General features: G+C 33.6%; 2 protein-coding genes across 3 annotated transcripts in view; one reads left to right on the top strand and one right to left on the bottom strand.

The window, feature by feature from the left end:
- The window catches only part of LOC127796775 (uncharacterized), a 15,212-nt gene extending 7,733 nt beyond the window's left edge, over positions 1-7,479 (top strand). The window contains exons 4-7 of one of the 2 annotated variants that reach the window (XM_052329151.1): positions 3,149-3,267; positions 3,907-4,092; positions 4,902-5,044; positions 7,053-7,479. In XM_052329151.1, the coding sequence (XP_052185111.1) occupies positions 3,149-3,267; positions 3,907-4,092; positions 4,902-5,044; positions 7,053-7,234 (630 nt within the window). In that variant the 3' untranslated portion in view covers positions 7,235-7,479. The remainder of the gene's footprint in view (positions 1-3,148; positions 3,268-3,906; positions 4,093-4,901; positions 5,045-7,052) is intronic. The other variant, XM_052329152.1, reaches the window with a different exon arrangement.
- A 4,789-nt stretch (positions 7,480-12,268) lies between these two features.
- LOC127796778 (syntaxin-22-like) lies at positions 12,269-16,252 on the bottom strand. Its single transcript, XM_052329159.1, has 8 exons — positions 16,042-16,252; positions 15,727-15,927; positions 15,365-15,458; positions 15,059-15,198; positions 13,680-13,754; positions 12,980-13,137; positions 12,763-12,863; positions 12,269-12,656 (listed from the first exon to the last, which is right to left on the bottom strand). Exons 2-8 carry the CDS (start codon positions 15,915-15,917, stop codon positions 12,591-12,593), a joined length of 825 nt encoding a protein of 274 aa, XP_052185119.1. The 5' UTR covers positions 15,918-15,927; positions 16,042-16,252; the 3' UTR covers positions 12,269-12,590.
- Positions 16,253-21,017: the final 4,765 nt, after the last annotated feature.

The raw sequence follows: 21,017 nt of genomic DNA, 5'->3' as shown, positions 1-21,017 counted from the left end.
GGCAAATTTAAACAAATGAACTTTAGCTTTTGTAGGCCTGGCTCATTTCCAGCCCTAAATAAATGCAAACCCTCTTTTAGTTGAACCCAATACTACTTGCCCTTACCGAATTTGTACTGAATTTTGTTCTCTTTTCCTTTGTTTTCTAACTCTACCAAAAATGTGCTCCTCATAAACTTGGTTTTGTTCATATTTTTCTGTCTGTAGACTTGAAAAGCTTCATGGTGGGAAAGTGTATACTGGGCTGCGGATTCCAGATGCTGATACTAGTCAGCTACAAAATATTGATATGGTCCTCGTCACCAAAGGGTACGTAAGTCAATAAACCACCAGTGTGATTCATGAGGTTACTTGACTGTTGTTGCTCATTTTGAGTTGATATTTTCAAATTTCCCTGATCCAAGTTCATAACTTTATCTTCTGTTTTTCACGTTTTGTCTTGGTCATAACTGGGTGCATTGCTTTCATTTCTGTAGCGGAGAAGAAGCAGTTGTAATTTATGTACAGAATCTCTCAGGTTTTGTTTCAGTTAAGGCTGATGGAAGTTGGGTTTCCACAGTGGGCTTAATCAGAAGACTGAGCATCATCCAGATCCTGTAAGTTAGGGCTTAAATATCTGCTCTTTCATCGATTTAATTTTCCATTCTTCTAACATTTTTAGGTTTCTGGTTGTCTAATCTTAATCTGCCTTTCGGCTTTGTTTAGGAGGAATTGAATCCAAAATGCTTTCTTCTTGTTTAGGTATCTGGATGTCTAATCTTAGTCTGCCTTTAGGCTTTGTTTAGGAGAGATCCAGTAATGGAATTGAATGCTAAATGTTTTCTTCTTGCTTGGGAGAGTAGAGGATGACCATCAAGTCAGCAGATATAACCTTGATTCTTTAGTCCCGTCTTCGGTTGGTTCCAAGTTTGACCACAAAAATTAGGCCGTTGGTCACCATCATCTGATAACTGTGGCAGCCAATTCTATATCTGTGGGCTGTTGTGACGAAACTCGAGCCCATCCATTTTCACTTTTAGTTTGTATCTAGAAAAAGTGACAAAGCAAATAAAAAGCTAATATGAAATTAATAGTGCACTTGTTATCTGAAAGAGTCATAAGAATTATTATTTATACGAAATTATAACTTTTCCAGCCTGCCTGTCAAGTCCTGCATCTAAAATTTTCCATGTTGATGTGTTTGTGTAATGCTTTATACATGTCTATTGCTTGTGCTTATACCTAACTCAGGATGTGACTTTTTATACCCAATTGAAAGCTACCGGGGTAAATGCTTGTGTTGGTAGATATAGTTGAGAGTACAGCGGAACTAGAATTCATCCAACTGATTGATAATATGTTTTTAAATGATTATGTGACTAACATGCTGAAGTAAGATGTATTCAGTTGGTTTATGAAATTCATATAGTGTGTGAGAATACTTTTGTTTTTTGGCTTGTACTTAACCGCTGGACTCTGTCATGCATGCATGGGTCAATTGGATACCAAAATTTATGTTGCAAGTCTTACTCTAGAATCATAATTCTTCTCTAGTGAAATGCTTTGATAATTGCAAGTACTTTTTTTTTTTTTTTTTATGCTTTGTTTGGGAGAGAGTTAGTAATGGAGTGGAATGGAAAAGAGTGAAACGGAATGTAAAATATTTTCTCCTTGTTTGGAAGGAGTAGGGGATGCAAAGTAATTTAAAATACTTTCTCCTTGTTTGAGAGAGCAATGGGAATGGATGGAGTGGAGAGAGATTAAATAACAAATGACAAATAATGCCCCCCTCATGGAAAAGTAGAGTTTTGTTAAGTCAAGGACAATTTTGAACTTTTAATAAGTTATTATGGTTAACTCAGCATGCAAAATTAAAGTTTTCCATCCATTCTCCCCCAATTCAAGGGAGACAAAAAATAGGCTTTGGAGGAGAATGGATGGAAATACTTTCCATACATTTTCATTACATTCCATTTCTATTTTGTCTCTTGACTTTTCCAAATTAGTACCCTCTTCCATCCCCCTCTCCATTAACAATTTTACACTTCATTCATAGCAAAAGAGCCATTGAATTTTGGAACTATAGTAACTGGAGAATAATATGAGAGCGGGCTGGATGGACAATCCCCCCATCCAAAAAAAAAATCCCCCCAAACAATCCTGTCAAAAAATGGTGACTGATTAGTCATATGATTTAATTATTGCATCTGAAATAATATAAGAAATTTATTATTTATTCAATAGTTAAGCAATTTAAGTTTTCACGACACCTTTGTTTACCGTACAAAAGTTTAATTTGAAATTATGTGAGAATATATTTAAACCTAGACATCTCCTTAAATAAGAAGAGACATGTATTTCACCTAGTCCAGTTAAAGAAACTTTTGGTGACAAATTGTGTAAAGGAAACATCTATTTTGTAAATCATTCTTTGTTTCTCTATGAATGAGTTTTTGAATTTTCAAAACAATAGATGTATTAAATAATTTTAGAGCTTGGTATCTGTAATGATGGGTCATAAACAATAACAAAATTAAACAAAGAACAAAATTTTATTTATGATTATTAGGTTGGATTCAGTTTCTTGAGTATCAAAACCAATTTTTTACTTTAAAATTACCCATTTTTTTTACTTTAAATTCATATGCAGAAGTTTTAAACTTATTTAATAAATTTTATTAAAAAAAATTAGCATAAATATTTGGGCATGTTTGCCTCCTCTCAATCAAATTTATAACATCATAATTGGTGGGATGAATGAGTGATCTAGCTGACTAAAATCATAGACCTTTTCTATTTTGATTATTAGGGCAGTGATTACCAAGCCAAGAGTGGACTGAGTTTTATGAGTATCACTTGTAATGAATTCTCAATTTGAAGTATGTTTGGGATGATATTACTTGTGTTATTGGGGGAGACAAATGAATTTTTGTGAATTATTAATCTATGATTAGATGATGTGGCTCAGATATTGACGTTAGACAAACTGAATACTTGAGTATTTCTATTACTCTTTGCTATGGCTTTGTCAGAAGCCTGTCTTCCTTCATGTTAACACTGGTTCCGTCATTTGTGCTGTAAGGCTTTGGTCAAAACTTTGACAATTAAGTAGGATTATGTGTTTTATGAGACCATGAAGTATTTTTACCTCACAGTGCATAAATTTCAGGTGGCAGAAGCTAAACGACAAGCTGCTGTTCTCAAATACTATATTGAAGGAAGGGGGAACACTACTGTTCCAGAAGGATATTTGTCCTGCAAAGTTATATGCCCCAATCCAAATTTCTGGTGTGTATCAAATTCTTCCTTTGGGAGTAACACAAACCATGTTTGCTCTGGTCAAACAAGGCTTTCTGTTTTCCTTCAATTCTCCCGATAACTTGCTGGAATCAAACCTTCATGGAATCAACCTTGTTATGTGAACCTCTAGAATAAATTGTTATCTTTTATTACCTTTTTCTGACATGAGTGTTAGAGATTGCTGCATGGCTTTTTATCATTACTTCTAAATGTAATATTGGTGATAGTATAGTATACCCTGCACTGACTTTGCATCTTATGATGGATTGGTTATGAGCAATAGGCATATTGCCAGTGGAATGTATGCTGACTTTACATCTTATAATGGGATTGATTATGAGCTATGGGCATACCGCCAAAGGAAATTTTCATAGCAAACTTGCTTCTGTGTGGGTAGAGTTCAGGAAAGAACCAAATGAAAATAACCATTTAATTGCACCATCCACAAGCAGGACCTTAATCAAAAGACATTGCCTTTTTACTTAATGCGCTCTGGCCTACATGGTTATAGATGTTATGACAATTGCATGTAGCTAGAAGTGATATTTTGTATGGCAGATTTGGGTAATTGTCATTCTAACTTCTTGTTTGCAACTGACACCAAGCTTTTTCATCCCATTCAATCAGTGCCATTCATTCAGACTACTTTCCACCTGAGGTTGTCACATATGAACAGTGGATACAACTGAAACCCGAGTGGAAGAGTATGTTTTCTGGATGGATTAAGGATGCATTTTTGGGGGGAAAGAAGGAAAAGCAGGAATCAGTACAGAAGCTAAATTTTGTCCTCAGCACAGCCCCGACATGGGATAGGTTTGTTTCTGTCTGTGCTTAAAATATCTCTTTTTTTTACCATTCCATTCAACTTTTTTTTTTTTTTTTTTTGAGATTTTCCACATAAAATGTGTCTTCATTCACCATCATCTCATTAAACTTATCCATATGAAGATGGTGTTGGAACTTTATCTCATTATTCCCTCTTTAGTGGGTTGCCTCAGGAAGGGTAAACATGAAATTTTGCCACATTGTTCTTTTGCACGAGCTTGTATTATCAATGTGACTTTTAGAAGTCAATTAACATTATGAATGTTGTGCCCCCAACTCTAACTTGGTTAGGATACAGTACATTTGATGATGATGGTGGTGGACTATGCCAATTGCTGTATAGATGAAAGTGAAAAATTTGCCATTGACTACCATGCTATATGATTTTACCCTTTGATATCATGTAATCAGGTGAATGATAGAGATCAAAGTTTATCAGGCAAGTACTAGTAAAGTTGAGTTAGAAAAGGAACCAGATAGACGAGGAAACTGCAGAATTTTACACAAAAAGAACAAATGAAAACATGGAGTAATTGGGGTTATGCAAAGATAAGTGAGAAGCTATTGAAGAGTCTGGAGAGTAGATGGATATATTACATGCTTTTTGAGTTGCAGTCTCATTGGTGAATAATAGTTGCTCAGTCGAGTGTTTTATGGGTATTTTTGGTGATACTGATCTGGGCATTTATTTTCTGTTTTTGTTATTGTACAGTCCTCAGTATTTCGCACCTTTGTTTTTCCTACGTGGGATATTTGTAACTTGGAAAAGAATAGAAAGAGATTCATATACCTTGCAGGTTGGAGCTCAAAGGTAACAAGTACCTCCTTGGAGAATTTCTGGACTTTAAGGGGAAGGAGGAGGATGTTCAATCTTTAAAAGCCATCAAGAGGTCCAAAGTCAGTCGTTTGATCGTCCAAAAGACAAGCATGTTTGTCGTTGGTAACTTTCTACCCTTCTTGTGCCTCCTCATACATGGTAGCTATAACGTGTTCCAGGGTAAATGATGCTTACTCTGGAGTGCTAAATTTAAAAATATGTCAACCTTAAAATATATCAGAGAGTCTGCAATGCGTGTTCAGTTGGTTTTTCTTCTGTGTGTCACATGGACAGTGACATCTTTATACTGCCCTCCAACATCGTTTTCCTTGTAATCTATCCTACAACAAGAAGACAGAGAGAAATTAGTAGCGTTCAGTTCTTATTAGAGGGGTTCCTATTATCTCCTTTCCTTTTACCTGGTGTTTTGTGTTGTTTTGCTTAGATTTTTCTGTTCAGTGCTGCACGCTGTCTTATTCTGCTTTGTTTTTTTTGTGTGTGTGTCTGTGTGTGTTTTTCTGTTTCAATTTCTCCTTTATTTTTTGTTTAGTTTCAACTAATTTAGATATAAATATTAAATTGAAAATATTAAGTGTTCAGTTTCTCTCTCTCTCTCTCTCTCTCTTTTCTGTTTCAACTAAATTTTTTATTTTTTTTTTATATATAAGTGTCGACGTTCAAAATCAGCTAACCGTGATTCGTAGGCCCGCAATAAATAAATAAACCGAAATGCAAGGAGGAAGAATAAAATAGAACGGACACAGGGAATTTTTTACGTGGCTCAGCTAGAATGATGCCTACTCTACAACTGTCCTCTGAGTATTCCGGCAGAGTAACAGTATGTTATTCTTGTTGTCCCCCAATCACAATGGTATTTTTGACCCCTATTTATAGTGAGGGGTGTTTACAGTTGTATAAAATACAAAAGTGAAATAATGACATCATGGGAACAAGATGTCTTTATCAATTCCATAAAATCGGAAGTGGGGCTCCGTATTACCAGGGATCTGGTTTGCATTAGATAAAGTATGTGGGTTCCTGCCTCCGGCTATTCAGCAATAATATTGTTATGCGAACTAAGTAGTTTGATCGGCGAGCTGAACGGTTAGGCCAGTGAATTGAAAGTATCGCTAGGAATTCGTTGGGTATATTGCTGAAAGCTCGTTGGAAGCCTTGCTGAGAGCTCTTTGGGAGTCTGCTTGGTTCCGCAGTTTGAGCTCGGGCCTATTGGGTTTTAGGCGATTGGGTCGGCCTACTGGGTCGAATCCAGCCCATAAGGAGCAGTCCGGGAAATATCCATAAGTATTTTCTCTTTATAGCTTTAAATTGGAAGTAATATGATTTAAGCATTTTATATATATTTTTAGTATGCACGTGCACCACGCGCATGAAACTCATGCTTCACCTTGTGCCTCGCGCCTAGTCCCTAAGCGCTCTTTGCGCCTCAGTGCACCTTGTGCTCTTGAGAACTATAGGTTGAATAGTGCTCCAATTTACATTACCAGCCCTTGCCATGTGTCCTTTTTGACACTCCTCTTTTTTAAATATTTGAGCCCAACCTGAGATATGGGCTTATTAGTTGAGTTTGTATGCCAAGCGCACACGATTGCGTGAAGCGACGGTTGGGTCTTTTGTGCTAAGACTGGGACTGCAATAGAGATCGAGGTTTTGCCAATTACAAGGAGGAAAATGGATTTAGAGAGTAGATCAGCATGGAGATGTCGATCTTTCGCTTTATAATACTAATTGTTAGTTGCAATTGACGAAGAATAGGAACAAAGTATTAAAAGCAAGGGAACTCAAAACTTGGCTTCAGAACTCTCCTCTCTTCAGACTCTTTATCTCATATGATTTTCAGATCCTAGTAATGCTACTCAAAACACTAAATAATGCACATGATCTACAACACCTCAAATACTAAATTGCACTGCCACATTGAGCAAGGCATAAGTGTACCTGGACTAATATTGGCTTTCATTCTCAGACTTAACTGACTTGTGTTGTGTTCATGACCCAAATATCTCATCCATGTAGAAACATACTGATACATACGTATTTATTAGGATCCTTTATCATAAAGTTTTAACTAACTGTTATATTTCTATTCAACTGTCTGTGGTTACAAATGCAGTCCATTCTAAGCTCCAAGTCCTGTATTGTTCTCGAGACTACCGAAATGAAGGGGCTTCAGCTTCCGATTGGAAGGAAGTAACTGTTAGATCAAATGCAGAGGTGCTGTTTCAGCTGCAGAATTCAACTAAATCGCGCAAATTCAAACTGTCATCGGTTGTTTCCATGTCTCTGAGTGCCTGAAGATGTCATATGTTAATATTTTTGCAAGATGAAGGTGCAGGAGGTAACAGTTGTCATGTTTTTGAGTTCTCATTTATTTTGTTGATGCAGAGTGTTTTAGAATGTTGTGTTGTATCTGATATGTAGCCAAATAATGAGCTGATTTGATATGTTGTAACTTATAAAAATGTAATTTGAACACGTATGATCAACTATTTGAGGGAATAAACTATTCCATTCTCCATTTAACATGAATTTTATTTTCATTTTCGTTGCATCAAGTCCTTTCTCTACAGCTATAGATTCTCTAAGAGAGTTGAGATGAAAAATGGTGAAGGTATAAAAATATCTCTATAATATCAAAAAAGTCATGTGGTACTCCGAAGTTTTAAAACGTTTTATTAGACATCTTTATTTTTAAAAAGTGAAATTATTAAATAATTTAATAAAATAAGTAAGAGAATGCACTAATGAGTGCCTTTAGGAAGACTTTTATTTCAAGTGAAGGCATAAAAATACTCGTGTACTAGGATATGAACCGAATAGCTCGACAGGAATAACTTAACAATGGGAATGGAATGACTTGATGGATTTTGATGTTATGATGATACAAGAAAAGAATAGAAAAATAAAAAAATAATAGAAAAAAATGTGAAGGCATAAAAATATCTCTGTGAAAAATAATTTTTAAAACTAAATATAATATAAGTTTTTAAATTTTTAATTACAATTTTAATTATTTAATAATAAATTAAAAAGGTATTTACTAGCTCTAGTTTTTTGAAGTTAGGGTGAGACGTTTTAAAAATTGAGGATATAACATGACTTTTTTTTATAAAGTATAGGAATATTTTTATGACTTCACCTAAAAGAAGAGACTTGTTAAATACGCTCACTAACACAAATTTTTATTTACTTTGTTGAGATATTTAAAAATTTTATGTTTTTGGAATTGAGTTGTCTAATGGGTTGTTTTAAAAATTTGGGAATGCCATGTGACTTTTTTTGATAAAATAAAGTGACATTTTTATACCTTCACCTAATAAAAAATAATGAAAGTTATTTGTTTTTAATGGAGAGAATAACGGAAAAATTAAACAATAAATAAATATTAGGTCCATTGAATAAAAAAATTAAAGCATGATTATGTAAAAATAAAATGAAATTATGGTTTAGGCTCAACATAAACATTGATTATGTGTTCCTTCCCAAACAAACGTTTCAGATCATTAAAAGCCTAATTACTTCCCACACCCTTATTAGAGCAATGCTCCCCAGCTTCAACTTGGACAGACACAACAACTAAACCCTAGAGCCAGACCAATACCATTGACAATGGCAGCATCTTCCGCCAGCTACTCCATTCTCATTTCTCTCTCACTACTTTCCATGCTCGTCGGCCCCTCGTCGGCCCGCGAGTTCGTCAGTCTCAGGTACGTATGCTCCAGGGCCGCCGACAGAAGTCTCTGCATGCGCCTGCTGAGACCTAGAACGAGCAATTCCATCGGCGACCCCCGGAGCATTGCCGACGTTGCGATCGGCTTGGCGCACAGAAAGGCGATAGATATTTCCCTCGGCGGTTCCTCCCATCGCGAACGGGAGTGTTCGTGTTCCAAGAAGTACTGGAACGCCATTAGAGACGACCTAGAACAGAGCAAGAGACTGCTCAAGAATGGTGGCTACCAGCGGGTGGCGGATCTGGTGAACCACGCCGATGAAGAAGCTCGCCGCTGCGGGCGGAGCCTCGAGTACAAGGAATTTGAAGTTCTTTGCAGCGCGGCAAAGGTTTGCGCTAAAGTGCTGTCCAGATTGCAGTGACGGATGGGGCTTAAGGCTGTGTTTGGGAGAGATTTTCAGTAATAGAATGGAATGAAATGAATTATAAATTTATGGAATGAAAAGGAAGGATAGGAAATTAAATATTTGTTTTTTCTATGTTTGGGAGATAATAGGATGAAAAGTAATGATAATGTCTGCCAAACAAAAAAAAATCTATTTTTTTATTTTATTTTATTATTTTTCATCCTTCCAAACATACCCTAAAGGAAGGAAGGAGCACAGAGCTAAGGAAGTATTGAAATAATTTTTTATATTATTTTAAAAATTAAATTTACATATTTAAAAAAAACTGCAATATCACAATTAATCTTAAACAATTATGTATCGTATTATTATTATAAATCAATTAAAAATAAAAATACCAAATTTACCCTTAAGAGAGGAAAGTAGCACTAATTGATGATTTGAGAAGGAAAAATAGTGGAAAAAAATGTAATCAATACCCCAAAAAAGAAAAAATAAGAAAATTTCAATTTTTGAAATTAGAATTATAAAATATAGTTTTTGAAAATTTAATTAAAAATCGTAATTACTAAGGACAAAAACAAGAAATACAAAGAATAGTGTGCTTGAAAATTCAATCAAAAATTATATTTATTGAGAAAAAATAAATCAAAATTTCAATTCTTTGGAGATTATTTTGTTTCCAGGATTCAAAAATAAATTGGATTATGGCTAGGGTATGGACTAATTGATTTAAGTATTTTTTTTAGATAAATTCATATTCCAAGAGGGTGAGATGGTTTTTGTTTTCTAGGTAATATTACCTAGAATTAAATTCTAAATAATTCAATCAAACACACTTAATTCTAGGTAATATTACCTAGAAAACAAAAACCATCTCACCCTCTTGGAAAATGAATTCCATGGAAATAAGCTTTAAATGGTTGTACCATACATATTTTTCCATAGAAAAATTAAGAGTGTTTGATTGTTTTCCATAGAAAATATGTAATGATTACGTATTTTTCATGAAAAATATATGCAATCAAACACACTTTAAATGTATTTACGTTGAAGTAAAGTGCATTTATTTGTGATTAAATGCGCCAAAATATGCATTTATCATCAACTATTAAAATTAATAAATACATATATAAAAACAAAATATAAAATAATGCACGTTATTATCTAAAAATAGTTAACATTATTATAATTACAAATAATTCTCACAAACTAATGCCACTCACCTAAATTTATAATTATTTTACCTAAATTTGTAATAACCCTATCTAAATTTACAAAAATGTTATGTTGTTCGCGTTGAACAACTATGAAAGAGCGAGTGTGAACCCCCACCCCCTACTAGTTCGTGTCGGCTCCGACAATATATCAACATTTTCTAAACTTAATGATAAATCTATTCACTATTATGAAGTTTAAATAAAATTATTAACTATTATAAATTTATGTATATTATGTTAATTTATAAAAAATGGATAATCATAAAAATAATCCACTCATTTTCTTGAATTTATGATTTTATCAAATTCTTTTAATTTTGATACTTAAGTCTAAATTGACACAAATTAGGTACAATTTTATGTTTACGTTAAGTTGGCATGACATATATCATAGATAATATTTTTGAAATTCACGTGTACACATAAATAAATTAATTAATTAATATAATAAATTATATATATATATTTTATTTATTTATATAAATATTATTATTATATGATAATTATCATAACAAATCAAAATAAAGAAACTCTATCTTAATCGATAGATAAAATTATAGTTAATTTGAATTTAATCATCAAAATAGAAAGAAAGGAATAAAATTACAAATTTACAAAGAGAGTTGGATTATTTTGATGAGTAGCCATTATAAAAATTATTTGTGAAACTTAGTTAATATTGCTAAATTAATTTTTCTATCCGTTCCCCCACCTCGGGGGAGCTGGGCTTTGGATTGGAAACGAATGAAATTAATTTTATAACTTTGGTTTCAGCATAAACATTGATTATGTGTTTATGTCTTCCTTCTCTAACATACGTACGTTTCAGATCATTAAAACATACCTCTTTGTAAACAGGCGCATTAGCATTTACTTCTTTCACAAATCCCTTCCGAGTTCAACCACTATATAAGAAAACTGCTCCCAGCTTGAAGAGACACAACAACTGAGCCAACCAACCAAAACCCAATCAATCAATCGAAAATGGCAGCATCTTTCACTTTCAGCAGCTACTACTCCAAGCTCCTTTCTCTCGCACTGCTTTCCATGCTCGTCGGCCCCTCATGGGCCGGCCGGCGCGCCAACCTCCGGCGCGTATGCTCCCAGACCACCGACTCCGTCCTCTGCATGCGCCTGCTGAACCCCAACACGGGCAATTCCGACGGCGACAGCAGGAGCATTGCCAACGCCGCGATCGACTTGGCGTACCAGAAGGCGAGCGAAATCGGTAACAACAATTACGGCTATCCAGCCTATCCGGAATGGCCCTCGTGTTACGGAACCGCCATATTGAGAGACCTCGACCAGAGCAGGAGACTGCTCGGAGATGGCGACTACCGGCAACTGGCGGTTCAGGTGAACGACGCCGCGAAAAAAGCCCGCAGCTGCTGGCGCAGCGGCGAGAGCTTCCAGGGCGATTATGATCGCGTCAAGAGAAACAAAGACCAATTTGAAGTTCTTTGCAACGCGGTTAGGGTTTGCGCTGAAATACTGTCCAGTGGTGATGACAACAGTTGGAGGATATTAAACGGAAATTAAACTATTTTGTTCAAATAATAAAACCAAAAGAAAAAAAAAAACTCTTTTCTTTCCTTTTATTTAATGTTAATGGTGTTGGATTATTACGTATAAAATGGTTCATGAAGCATAACATGTTTCATACATTGAACTGATACATATTAATACATTATGATTCAAATGGATACATTAACATTAGAAACATATATTAATTGTGCATGCAAAACGACTGCTAGCTCGGGTAATGGCCCTACATTGGATGGCTCAGATTGTGTTAAGTAGATCTGGTCAAACACAAAAATAAGAAAATAAAATAAAAATTAGCCAAATTTAAAATTATTGAATTGGGGAATGAGTGGGCCATGTGCCCTGTGTACCTAAATATTTTCCCTGCTCCATAGGCTTTGAGCTTACTAGGAAATTGACAAAATGATGGGCCACACTTGACACCGCTAGACTACGGCCATTTGACTTCTATTATGGGAAGATTGGTAGGTCTGTACATATTACTATGTTGAACACTAAAAGGAATTGGATTTAATGTGTTGGAACGAGTTTGGGGTTCGTGCCTCCTAAGAACAAAACATTTGGTAGGTCTGTACATATTACCCGTTTAGGACTGTGATTCCTCAAGTTTACATTGGCTTTGTTCAAGGAAACAAATATAAGAACAAAACATTTGTATCAAGTCTGCTGGCCATAAATCTGCAAAGAGGGGGATCTGTTTTTACATATATATATATAACAAATAGATGAAGATTAGCATACATCAGATGACAGACCCAACTCATTTGAGGGAGTTGCTTCACCAAAGAACTGGCTTTATGCTGGTCTGGTCATGCTACCACTATTATCACCACAATAATCAGAATGACCCCAAAGATTACCAACAGTAGACAAGCCTGCATAAACCAAATATTTGTAGTGGATGTTATTTACAGCCAAAATTTTTGTGTAAATCTAAAAGGGATCGAGATATCACAAACAAAATTAAAAAGAAAAATATACCAGAGATGAATTCGATCTTTGACTCTTGGATGCTTTTGCCAGTTGAGAAGTAGCTTCGGTAGTTCTAGCAGCAGAGCGCTGAATGTTCGAGCTAATGTCATCTGAAGGAAGATTTAATTATCTTGTAAAACTAATCAGAGAGCTTCATGGAACGTACTAAATGAAGAATTTTAAAGACTAAAAAGAAATACGAAGAACAAATCAGAAGATATCGAACCAATCACGACTCCTTGTTCGTGAACCAGCACGGCAAGATCCTTGAAAATCTCGTTCACCTCACCAATCTGATGCTGAATTTCTTTGATACCTTGCTCCCTTTCTTCAATGATGGCATCATTGAACACTATCTCATTTTCCAACACCACCACTTCCTGTCTGCATTAAATTACATTACGTGAGCCGTGAATTGCCAATTCAAATTTCAGGACACCCATGACAAAGCACTTGCAATTAGCAAATGTAATTGTAATATCAGGCAGGCCCCTGTTCCTCGACAACTGAATTTGAACTGATAATTGCATTCTCACAAGGGCTTTTTGTTATAACAACAAAAAGGCAAAAACAGAATAATCATATATAGTAATCGATAAATTTGTCAACCCTTCAGCAGTTTATCATACCAATAATGAAGCCCCATCACTGCCCCCCCGCCCCCCAAAACACACACACAAAGTTGTAGACAACATGCTTATAATTATTAAGGAGCATGAGAGAAAGAATAAAAATTTTTGCAAATAATTATCTAATTATCAAGTCTAGCCCGTAAATTGGACGGGCAATCATGTCTAAATATAACAATATTACCAAATATAAATCGTCATTTATTTACAGCAAATCAACCAATATAGCTGTTTCCATACTGGCCATAAAGACAAGCCCATAAACTTTCGCAACTCAAGTTTAAACAAGTAACTCACCTTTTAGATTCAACAAGAAGAGAAAACTGGTCAGGACTGTTGGACGACCGTTCAAGACTGTTGGATGAATCTACCCTGCAGAAGATCAAGGATGTTAGTGAAACATTCAATGCCAAATCACAGAAAAATATATGTGAGACACAAACCAATTGTACCATCAAGATCGTTATAACTTTTGTCAAGCCACAAATATACATTTACAACTCGGCTAGGAATAGCACAAAATTGTTGTCAAATTTCAGCCAATACTATATAAAGAATGGAAAAAGGGCAAAAAAAGATACATTGGCAAACTCATCTCAATGTACATAACTCTGAAAACTGGCAACTTAAGCAGGGACAGAAAAAACACTGTCCATATTCTTGTCTTTCTCAACATCCAATCAAAACTTAAAATCTTCAATTAGTTCCCAAAATCTCTATGTTTGCCTGAATTTTCCATCAAATAAAATTATAACTTGTACGAAAGACACTGATTAATGTAGGAGAAGTGTATTCTCCTACTGGTGTTGAGCCTGAACTGAAACTGAAACCTGAAACTAAAATTTTGTAGACTCCTAAATCCTACTGGTGGTAAAGTGACTTCCTAAATCCTATTCCGTTGCATTATCAAAATTTTTGTTTTAGGACCAGAACTAAACATCACCTTTAAGATTCCAATGGATAGTGAAAGAATAGCCACAGGGTGAGGAAAGAAAGTCGGTATCCTTGGATAATAATCTCAGCATATCTTTGGGTTTCTTGATATGCTATCTCTGTATCCAAGAAAAAAGACAATTCCAGAACTAGACATCTAGAGTCCATTGGCATGGTAATTGGGGCTAAAATTGCATCACATAATCTAAGAGAAGATTAAAGATTATCCGAAACAGATTCTCCACTGAGCTAAAATTATGGCATGGCTTCATATAGACCCCCGAGTATTACTGGATCTTGAAAAGTTATGACTTCAATTTCAGAAACTAAAACTTGTTACTTCTAACGCTCAACTAGATCACATATAAACTCGTACATTGAAGCTTATAACATAACTTGCCCTGTAAAATGAGGAACGAATGAACCTACAACCTGTGTCTTGAAATGTAGTACCCAAATACTCTGATCTGTAAAGTTATATGAAAAAAAGTACAACAGACCAAATAAACAGTTAAACCTTAATAATTACATAATAAAACTCTACCAAAACCAGAAAACCTGAATACATATAGTCCAATTTGATCCTAACCAATAATTTAATTTTTTTTGCTTCTTATAATTCTCCTTATGGACCGTAATTTTATAGTAAGACAGGATGTAGAAGTCCGTCTTCAAAGTCATTCCATTCAAGAAGCAAACATGTCTAATTACACCCAAGTAGTTGAGGACTGTAGCCAAGATACCTGGGTGAAAGAACTTCTTTGGGAACAAAAGGAGCGTACACAGTCTCCCTCTCAGCTGCAAGCCGTTGAGCCTTCTGAAATTCTCTAAGAACTGACTGAAAATCTTTTGCCAGCTTAGCATCGGCAATCTTTTGGCTAGCCTGCAGTTGAATGGAAAAAGATCAAGACCTATTAAAACAACTTTATCCTGAAGCTTTGATAACGAAGTGGTAACAAGTTAATCTAAGAGGATATGGAAAAGAGAAGAAGGTAACAGTCCGTAACAAGAGATAGCGATTCAGATTGCCAGTTGAATATGATACGCACACTAATTTCGGTGTGATGATCTGTTTCACTAGCTTGTCTAAGCTTAGCCGACGTCTCTTTAACCAGTTGACCAATGTGTTGCCTGGACTTGTGGCTGCCAATAAATTCAATCCAGCGCAATTAGAACCAGAAATCAGAAAATCAAGAAAGACGGATGATGATGAGGCAATTCTACAGACGACAAAAAGGCGGATTCATACTTGAACCAGGAGAAATAACCAGACGAAAATTGACAGGATGAATATCCAAATATAAAGCAGCACTGAACAAGGCGAACTTCAGGTTTTCCTCTTTCGATAGAAAAAACAAAAAACAAAAAAAAAACAAAAAATGCGAGAAACAAGAGAGAAAAGAGGACCGACAGCTTCTGACGGAGTTCGAGAGTGTCCTTGGGGGTTCCGAGGGAGTTAACGAGGCGCTGGAAGGAGTTAACGGCGGTGTTGATCTGAAAGACGCCGGCAGCAACGGCCTGTGAAGAAGAAGCGTCTTCAAGTCTCCGCTGGTGTTGCCTTCCGGTCAAAGACCGTCCCGATTCAAGATCTTCAAAGCTCATCCTCTCCTTACTGCGATACAATTGGACTCGGTGATTCAACGCACAGGAAAACACAATATGATGTGTAGAATCAACCGTGAAATGGTGAACACAGATGAAGATGAAGATGAAGGTATCGTCACACCTTGGCGGAGAAAATACAGGGGAAGGTATCTATCTGGTAGCTTTCTTTCAATCAGAATCGAAATTCAATTCAACTCCAACTAATAAAACGTGAGGTCAGGTAGGTGGGTAGCGTCTATGGTACGGGAAAATGGGCAGGAAGGTGCGGCACCGCGGCGTGGTCGTTTCCCACGGACTCTTAGCCTGTGTTTGGATGCGAGGTACGGCGAGGGAGAAGAGAAAAGTGATTCTATTTGCATTCTGATTGGATGAACATTTCATAATAAAAAAGTTAAGGTTACGCCCCAAAAAAACGAATATAATATACAAATAATTTTTTAAAAAAAATCAAAAATAAAAATACTAGAAAATGCGTAGATTTAAACATATAAATTTATTTTTGTAAATATAATTTTTAATATAAAATTTGTTATTTAATTTAAAAATAAACATAAATTTCATAATTTATTTTTAAAACATAAATATAAATTCTATTATTGATGAACTATAATTTATTAATTAAATATTTTAAATTAATTCCCACTCTAACTTTTTTAATATTACCAAATGATCTCTAAACGTTTTCAAAATTACAAAAATAATCAAGAAAATTTTTGTATTGTTTCTTAGTGTTTCGGTACATAAAATATTTTAAAAACATTGAAAAAAACACCCTCAAGACGTTTTTATGTATCATAGATAAAAAGTAAAAATGTTTAAATTTCAATTTCATTTAAAAAATTACTATGAATTAGTCCAAGCTTAGTTTGTTCTCAATTTACCTATAAGGTGTAATCGATTTTCCGTTCAAAACTAATCTAACATTGAAAAATGATTATAATTAATGTATTATTATGATTTATTAACAATATATATTAAAATTTTAAATTTTAAATATATACATATTTTTAAAATTTTATATTTGTTATTGTCTAATTACAACAATAAATTTATTTGAATGAAAATATATTTGTTAAGTGAGCTGAATCTACAAAAATAAGAAAATAATCAAAAGGCGCGATAAGGTTTCCGCGCAAATACTTCGATACTTAAGTCAGACATAGAAGATGATGAAAGAAACTGTATTAAAACCACTATCAAAGACATCATACATTTTCAAGAATAAATGACTGCTTATTTATAAAATAATATAATTATTGTAGATAATGATTATCTTGATTATCCATAGTTTGTCTGGGATTAGGATCATTATAGATGACATCTATTTCTTACAGATGATATTTACCTTGATTAATTCTAGTCTAATTGAGATTAAGATTGTTATGAATGACGTTTATCCTAATATTACAAAATTATTTTAGAATTAAAATTTTTTATGGATAATTATCTATCATTTTCTTAGAATATTTAGAGATATTTTTAAATGTTGAAGTTATCTAATTTGTGTGGGACCCTCCGCGCATGAAAAATTTATGCCTTTTAACCCAAAAATATATTTAGGATTCTTGAGTTTTTAATAGTCCTTTTTTTATTACACAACAATATTAAAAATAAAAAATTTAAAATCTGTTTGATTCGATCTCAACCTTAATTGGCTTGGCCTTTGGTATGGGAATTTTAGAAATCCCAATTCTAGTTTGGTTTGATCTAGGGCGAGACTGGTATCGTCTGGATCAAATAAACATCTCTAATAAAAGGAAAAAATATATAGTATCCTTTCATCTTATTTTATATTTTTATTTTTTTTATATCCCTATTTTTAAGGTATGAGGAAAAGGAAGAAAGAAATATACTAATAAATATTTTTATTAATTTATCTTTAGGGTATGTTTAATTGGAGGATGAAAAGTGGGATGAAATTTTAATTCTCACCCCACTCCCTAAGAATTCTAATTCCTTAATTTGAAAATCTCTATTTTTTAAATTAAAATGGAATTCAAATTCCATGAAAAGAAAAAACTATTTGATAAAACTTTTTGAAATTTAAGTGAAAAATGAATTTCACCTCTATCAAACACACCCTTATTATTTTTGTACTTATTTATTTTAAAAGTAAAAGGGTAAATTATATATATTTTTTATGTTACTCTCTTTATTTTACGTTTCATTTTATCATATTTTATTCTCTACTTTACATTTTTGTCAAACATGGCATTAAGGGCATAGCTATTACTATTGTATCGAATAAGATACAAATTTGCTATTGATACGGTATAATATTGGTATCCGGCAATACCAAAGTACCATTTTGAATTTATAAAAATAAATAGTATAAATTATAGAATATATTAAATATAATATCCTTTTTAATAAAAATACTATAACCTAACATAAACATATATATTATATAATCTAAATAAAATGACAATTTTACTAAAACAAGATAGTCAACATTTCCATTTTTTTCAACAGTTTTAAGATCAACGAAGGGTTTAGAGTTTTGATTTTTGCTTACACTAAGGTGTGTTTGATTACACACTTTTTTCCGTAGAAAATGGTTATTTTTTACCCAAATTCTAGCTTTTGAGGTGTTTAATTGGCCAAAATTTTTAAGTAATTTATTTTTCCACTTTTAGACTCGTGATGCCCATTTACCACTTTTACTGGAAAACATTTTCCTAGGGGGCTGGAATTGATTTTCCAGAGAAATGGAAAATCAACTCAACTAAAATCTTGAGCGAGAAAGAGGGCGATCGAACGAGAGGCAGGGGAAGCTCAGCCAGTGAGGCGATGACGACAGGAGAAGCCCAGCAATGTTGGCGAAGGGGAAAGTTCGGCCAGTGACGATGATGTTGACAGGAGAAGCTCGACAGCGATGGCGATGGGGGAAGCTTAGCAGCGATAGCGATGAAGCAAGGTTAGTGACGACGATGGCGATTGGGAAGGCTCGGCCAATGACGACAGCGATGGCAGTGATGACAGCCTTTCCCTTTCGTCTTCTTCCTCATGACTGTCCTATTTGTAACCATAATTTCATATATATACATATATATATATGTATATATATAAAAAAGTAAACACCAAAATTAAAAAAATTTAATAATTTCTAACTAGAAATTTAAGCCAACTCAAATATTTTTAATTGACTTTTTTCCTGTAATTTAATTCTAGGCAAATCAATTGTTTAGAAAATATTTTATTTCCATTCAAATTCTATGCTAACAATCAAATGCATGAAAATAAAAGGTAAATTATGAAAAAAATAAAAGATTATATTATTTAGGGAAAAAAATTACTTAATGACTAGCACCAAGCAGTACACTGCTATCTTAAGAATAAGGCACCAGTACATTGTAAAACGAAAAATGTGTGATATATCATATAAAAGGTTATTAGTTTCATGAATTGACTTTTTTTTACATATTATAACAGTATAATAATGCGTCTTTTATAATACACTTGGGCCGTACTGCCCCAATCAGGGTCAAGCCCGATAGAGGCCCACAATCAGCCTTCTAACCCAATCTCAACCCTATGCTTCTTAGCAGTGATCATCATCATTTTTGTATCTGTAATATTCTTACACCCACTACACGTTTCATCAATATTTAATAAAGATTTTCTCGACACCACACCTTCGTTAGAGAATCTCGTCAGTACCAAATATCGTTTCATCTCACTGCAACACTAGGGGGCCTGTTCACATGTCAAAAAACTCATTCTTTTTCTATATGAGTTAGTCTGCTTACATGGCAATGCATGTTATTTTCTAACTTATCGACATTTCGCCAACTCAATTCCTTACTCACTTCACTATTAGGGTATGTTTGATTGAGTGGTGAAAAGTGGGGTGGAATTCTAATTCTTACCCCACCTCCTAGAAATTTCAATTCTTTGATTTCAAGGAAAATTTTTATCTTTTGAATTAAAATAATATCCGAATTTCATGAAAAAAAAAAAATTGTTTGATGAATTTTTTTAAAATTTTAATAAAAAATGAATTACACCCTCGTTTTTCACCCCCTAAACGTTTTTCACCCCCTAAACGCACCCTTAAAATATTTTGCAGGTTTCGTCACCTTTCACTCCCGACACCAAAATCATTTCTGACGTCATGGAATCTCCCTCTTTTAACAATCATTAGGGCTGAAAAAAAACAACACTATTCATATTATAAAACACACATTATATAAAAAATATTGATATCCTTAAACATTATACACTATTCATTTTATGAATTGAAGGGTAACAATATATAACAAAAACCTATAAACTGTAACTTTTCATCGCTATTCAACCACTCACATCTAAGAACAGAGGGTGAAGAAATTATCATAATTGTAAGTAAATATTGTCCAATTCTTTTAATTGTGTGGAAAAAAATAATTTTATAATTGTCTTATCAAAGTTATTTGTTAGCCTTTTGAGTGTGGACAAACAGTGACCTTCGTCGTCTTTTCCTATTTTGGGCACCGACTCCATCTACTTTCACGGGGACTATAAAAAATATATTATTAATTAATCATATAGACAAGATCGAGATCCGATAAAATTTTAAGATCAAAATGCTCTGAAAATATCTACAATTAGGGAAGAGTAAAACTTCTATCCGTACGGTCCCTTTTTTTTAAAGTATTGATTCGGTTATTTTTTTTTTAAATTTTAGTTTTTTATTTAATTTTTTAAATTAAAATAATTAAATTAACTGAACCAAATGAATTTTAAAATGATGTTATTTTGATATTTATAAAATATTATTTTTTATTATTTTTATTAATTATTTTAATTTTAATTTTTATGTGTTTATTTAGTTTGATTTTTTCAATTCGATTTATATAATTTGAGTTTAATTTTTTTTTGACTAATCGATCGATTTGATTCGATTTTACTCTTCTATTAAATTTAATTGATTAGTAAATTTTTGTCGATTCTATAATTAAATTGACTATTTAGTCACTTCTATCTAGAATAATAGATAATTTTGAAATTAAAAATTTTGAAGGAGACTAATCCCATAATTAGAAAGTACATTATTATTCTCTCAATTTGTTCATTTATTTGTAACTCGTTTTAAAATCTTTAATAATGAAAAATATT

Source organism: Diospyros lotus, chromosome 3 (assembly GCF_014633365.1).
Source record: "Diospyros lotus cultivar Yz01 chromosome 3, ASM1463336v1, whole genome shotgun sequence".
NCBI classification, from domain to species: domain Eukaryota; kingdom Viridiplantae; phylum Streptophyta; class Magnoliopsida; order Ericales; family Ebenaceae; genus Diospyros; species Diospyros lotus.
Note: the sequence above shows the minus strand (reverse complement) of the source record. Positions and strands in the feature narration are given on the sequence as shown.

Bases quoted from the DNA above. Each gene is read 5' to 3' on its own strand.
- LOC127796778 (XM_052329159.1), bottom strand. From the start codon at position 15,917: ATGAGCTTTGAAGATCTTGAATCGGGACGGTCTTTGACCGGAAGGCAA. The intron at 12,864-12,979 runs GTTCGATATCTT...ATCTTCCTTCAG, and splicing joins CGAACAAGGAGTCGTGATTG to ATGACATTAGCTCGAACATT. The intron at 12,657-12,762 runs GTATATTTTTCT...TGGTTTATGCAG, and splicing joins AAAGATCGAATTCATCTCTG to GCTTGTCTACTGTTGGTAAT.